The sequence below is a fragment of the Bactrocera latifrons genome, unplaced genomic scaffold (genome assembly GCF_001853355.1).
Source record: "Bactrocera latifrons isolate USDA-ARS-PBARC rearing strain unplaced genomic scaffold, ASM185335v1 scaffold_31, whole genome shotgun sequence".
In the NCBI taxonomy this organism is placed as follows: Eukaryota; Metazoa; Arthropoda; class Insecta; order Diptera; family Tephritidae; genus Bactrocera; species Bactrocera latifrons.
In genome coordinates this window covers 1,890,762-1,895,205 of record NW_017536741.1, presented here as the reverse complement: position 1 = coordinate 1,895,205, position 4,444 = coordinate 1,890,762, and the positions used below count along the sequence as shown (strand labels likewise).

General features: G+C 41.3%; 1 protein-coding gene across 2 annotated transcripts; it reads left to right on the top strand.

Moving 5' to 3' along the window:
* Positions 1-212: 212 nt before the first annotated feature.
* On the top strand, positions 213-2,012 carry LOC108970737 (antitrypsin-like). 2 transcript variants are annotated; one of them, XM_018936274.1, is made up of 5 exons: positions 213-311; positions 374-1,029; positions 1,081-1,236; positions 1,316-1,457; positions 1,524-2,012. In XM_018936274.1, exons 1-5 carry the CDS (start codon positions 299-301, stop codon positions 1,658-1,660), a joined length of 1,104 nt encoding a protein of 367 aa, XP_018791819.1. In that variant the 5' UTR covers positions 213-298; the 3' UTR covers positions 1,661-2,012. The 2 variants fall into 2 exon arrangements, with proteins under 2 accessions (XP_018791819.1, XP_018791817.1); XM_018936272.1 differs by having other exon boundaries at positions 374-1,236.
* Positions 2,013-4,444: the final 2,432 nt, after the last annotated feature.

Sequence of the window (4,444 nt, the reverse complement as noted above, 5' to 3'; positions counted from 1 at the left end):
TCTACTATGAGAAATCATAGTGCGCTGAGATATACTAGCTCCATCTTCAACCTACAAAAGAATTATAGCATTTTAGATGTGGTTCACAGTACGAATATGCCACACGATTTGTTTTTCGTTGTAACGCCTATCCAAGCACCCTGTTAGATTTTCTCCGAAAAACAAAACATATGAAAAAACTTCAGATTTTGAAAGCTTTCAAAACAGAAAACATACAAATAAGTCTCAAAATTTTTGAAAATGTAATACAAAATTTTTAAAAGCAATCAAACACAACCATTCTTCGATTAAAGATAATATGAGCTTTAGAGGTAAACAAAACCCAAACTAATTGAGTGCGCCATCATGATACACACGGTCCTTTTAATTGCAGCTCACGTCAAACGCAATTTGTCTTCGTCAGCGGCAGCCAGTACGCTCTTTCAATCCAATTTGATCTATGTCACGGCCAAACATGAGCCAACGAGCAATTTCGTTATATCACCAGTAGCCATACGCTCGCTACTGACCATAATCAGCATCTCCATCATACGTGAGCCGCATCGTGAACTGCTCGCAGCGATGGGTTTGAAGAGCTCTCATCAGGGCATACAGGAATTCAAAGCCTCCCGCAATGCCAACAAAGACGAGTTTGTCTTCACCCAGCATAATGCCATCTTTGTGGATAACCGTTTTGAGATCGATATGGCATTCCGCGTTACCTGCCTGGAACAATTTCAAACTCGACCGGAGAATATTAACTTCGAGCAGCTAGAAAGTATCACGGATCACGTTAACACCTGGATTAATGAACAGACGGAAGACCAAATCCGTACACGCATTGCAGCTGACACAATGGACGTACTGCAGCATAACTTGCTCATAAGCATTGGCCGTTTCGAGAGCAAATGGCGAAAGGCATTCCCAAAGAAATTTCTAACCAAAAGCGATTTCTGGTTAACGCCAACCGAGAAGGTGGAGGTGCCTATGATGCACGACTACTGCGAATTACCATTCGGCGAGTTGGACGAGCTGAAGGCCACGGCACTGGTATTACCTTACCGCAATTTAAATGTAAAACTCATCATACTCATACCCAAGGAGATCGACGGTTTGCCGAAACTGGAGGAGGACCTGAAGCTGCAACGCGTCGATATCACCGTCTTGCCGTCATTGTTAAAGGTGAAAAACGTAAAATTGGGTATGCCACGTGTCAAACTGGAGTCGAATCTGCTCATAAATGAGATACTAAAAGAGGTGAGTAACTAAATTGCGCTTACTTGCTAGTCTCATGAGAGTCTTATTTGGAATGATCACTAACGCTTTGTTCTTCAAGCTGGGCATAAACGCAATATTCAACGATTGTATCGACTTTACGCGCCTTCTAACGGCCTTTAACATAACGAAGATATCGCAGATAAGGCATATAGCCGCAATCGAAATCAACGACGATGGCACAGGCGCATCATCCGCAAAAGGTGAGTCATAATGAGTTTTCAAAGTTCAAGTTAAATTGAATTTTTTTGGATTTCTTGCATTTCTAGTGTCGTTTCTTTTGACCGAAATCGAAAAGTGCACCGAATTTGACATCAATCGGCCGTTCTTCTACGCTGTTACGGACAACGAGCGCATCTACTTTGGCGGCCATATTACGAATACGAGTAATTTCATAAGCATGTAAACGCACTCAGTTGGAAAAAATTTAAATGAAAATGGTAGATGTTGCACCTAAGAACTTGTTTAGTTTGGCGGAAATATTTTGTTCGAGTCTTATATGATAAGTCATGGCACAGGAATAATCAATTCGATCTTTTACGAGATAAAGGTAGTTACCGTGAGATACATATATCTTGATCACTTGCAGGTATTTCTTCCGAGAATGAGACTCGTTGCTACAAATGATTTGTAGGCAATAAATGTAGAAATACCTGTAGGAGTATACATTTTTCGAAAGCAGCATGGTTGTGGCAGATATAACCTATATATCGGGTAGTCGAAAAAGTCTTACCGTATTTTGTCAATAGATGTCCAGAGCTACCAATCACATTGCGTCAAAGTTGAAAAAAAGTTACAACTTTTCGAAAATTAGTAAATATAATTAAGCAATTCGTTATATTTTGAAATTTTTGTATAAAAATGAGATTGGAAAACGATCATTCACTATGAGCTACCCCAGCCTGGACGAATTTTGATTTTACATTTTACTGTCCACAATTGAGGATATCGAAGCAAGCAATCGAAAAAAAAAACGCCCAGAACTGATCAACAGAAAGTTCTTCGGCTTCCATCAGAACAACGCTAGTTCACACACATTTTTGATGACTCAGTAAAAATTTGGAGAGCTTGGCTGTATGTTTTGATGCATCCACCATATAGCATTGACCTTGCAGCATGGGATAACCATTTGTTTCGGCCAATGCAGAACTCCCTTAATGGTGTAAAGTTGGCTTCACGAGAAGCCTGTGAAAATTACTTGTGGCAGTTTTTCGCCGAAAAACCAGAAGAGGTTTGCACTGATGGAATAATGTTTCTGGCAAAAAATGGCAAGACGTGGTCCACAAAACTGGTACATATTTGGTTAATAAATTTCATTATAAATATGAAAAAGTTGAAGTTTCATTAGAAATACGAAAATACTTTTTCGACTACCCTTTCATATTGATTTGAAAACTTTTTCGAGAGGTCGCTTTTTTCCTTAATATGATCCTACATCAGTGGCTGAAGCATGCGAGTGGTAGATAGAATTATGTAAGAGAATAATTTTATATTTCGGAGAACACCGCCCTTACGCTCTAGTACTCGTGGCCAAGAGCACAGAAGCGCCATAAAACTACAATGAAATAAAGACATGAGCATTTCATGAAAATTGCCTTGTTTTCATCAGCTAATTACCGAAGAATCTACGCGCACAATTTTATTTGCAAAGAAAGCCTGCCAACCTACACACAAACAGTGTAGACGGCATGTGGCATGCAACAGCTCATTAGCATGCAGACATAATAAGGCAACTGCATACGTCGCGCCCACTACAAATACATGCAGCTGTGATTGTGTGTCTGGCGCGCAAGCAACTCTGGGGTATTTCCGCTTTTTCACGTTGCCACGACACAAGCCGAAGTTGGCAGCGCTGCCGTTGCGCCACGACAAGGCAAGAAAACAAAAGTCAATTAACTCATTTCCGTTGTGCGGCTGGATGTGTGCGCATCGTGTGTGTGTGTGGTTGGTGTGTATGTCATTATTGTTGTTGTTGCTGCTATTGTTGTTGTTATTGGTGTTGTTGTTTACGCAGCCACCGTTGTTAGCATGATTAACGCTGCATCGCGCAAACTTATTACAACACAACTTATGGCAAGTGAGGCATGTTTGCTTTGAGTGCGTGCTCGTGTGGCATGCCACCTGCACACAATTTACTATGTTGTATAGATATTTAAAGTCTAACTAACTTTCACGTGTCGGTGCGCATTGTGCACTAGTATTTATGAGCGCCGTTAAACTTTCACCAGCATGCAGAATGAAATACCTGAAGGACATACACACACATACGCCCATGTGCGCTCACACATGTATACCAGTACGTGTTTTGCATGCGCAACATGTGCATCATTTGCATTTGTGGCTGTGGCTGCTTTTCCGGCATTGGAAAGTTCATATTTCGCCGTTATTACTAGCTATCACACACACCTACGCACCGACAGACAAACGCATACGCGCGCTTCCTCCCCCCGCGGGCGTTGCGCGCATCAAACTTTTGGCAGCAACTTTTGCGCTTTCATTGCATTTTGCATGCGAACTGCGCATTTGACAGCGTGCAATGCGTGTGTTTGTTGTTCTATCATTGCTGCTGTTGTTGTTGCTGTTGTATCTGCGCATGCATATTTTGATGGGCTCAAATCTGTTGTAATAGTGAATTTATTCAAATTAATGATGCTTCATTACGCGCATCAGTGCGGCATCGACCGCGGCTGGCTCCTAACGTTCGTTGGTGTGTGTGTTCGTATGTTACCGTGTGTTGTTTTTAATTAAGTGTTCTTTACATGTGATCCTTTGGCTTCGCAGACTTCATGCAACACTGTCTGCCAACTGACGCTTAGTTCAAACAAATTAATTAAATTCGAATTGTCTTCGCAACTTAGTTAGTTCCTGTAAGTGCCAGCGCTTCGCTCAAAACTTTCTGTGAAATATTCGCCATCAGTTCGGATAGCAAGAAGGGAAGCGACGAATAGAAGATGGCTTGGAAAACCAAATCGTGATGGGTGATTTAACCATTAATTACCTTCGCAAAACACACAGAGAAAAGCTTTAAAGCCGATTAGATTAGCTTAGGTTAGGGTGACCCAAAATCAACGGAACTGTCATGGACAAATCATTATGCTTTTTGTTGCCCAAGAACCCCTTCAGTGCGTCACGACATAGATCGAAGAAGCGTTTCGAGCTTACCACAAATTTATTAAGTCCAGTAATATCG

Bases quoted from the DNA above. Each gene is read 5' to 3' on its own strand.
- LOC108970737 (XM_018936272.1), top strand. The intron at 1,237-1,315 runs GTGAGTAACTAA...TTGTTCTTCAAG, and splicing joins TAAATGAGATACTAAAAGAG to CTGGGCATAAACGCAATATT. The intron at 1,458-1,523 runs GTGAGTCATAAT...TTGCATTTCTAG, and splicing joins AGGCGCATCATCCGCAAAAG to TGTCGTTTCTTTTGACCGAA.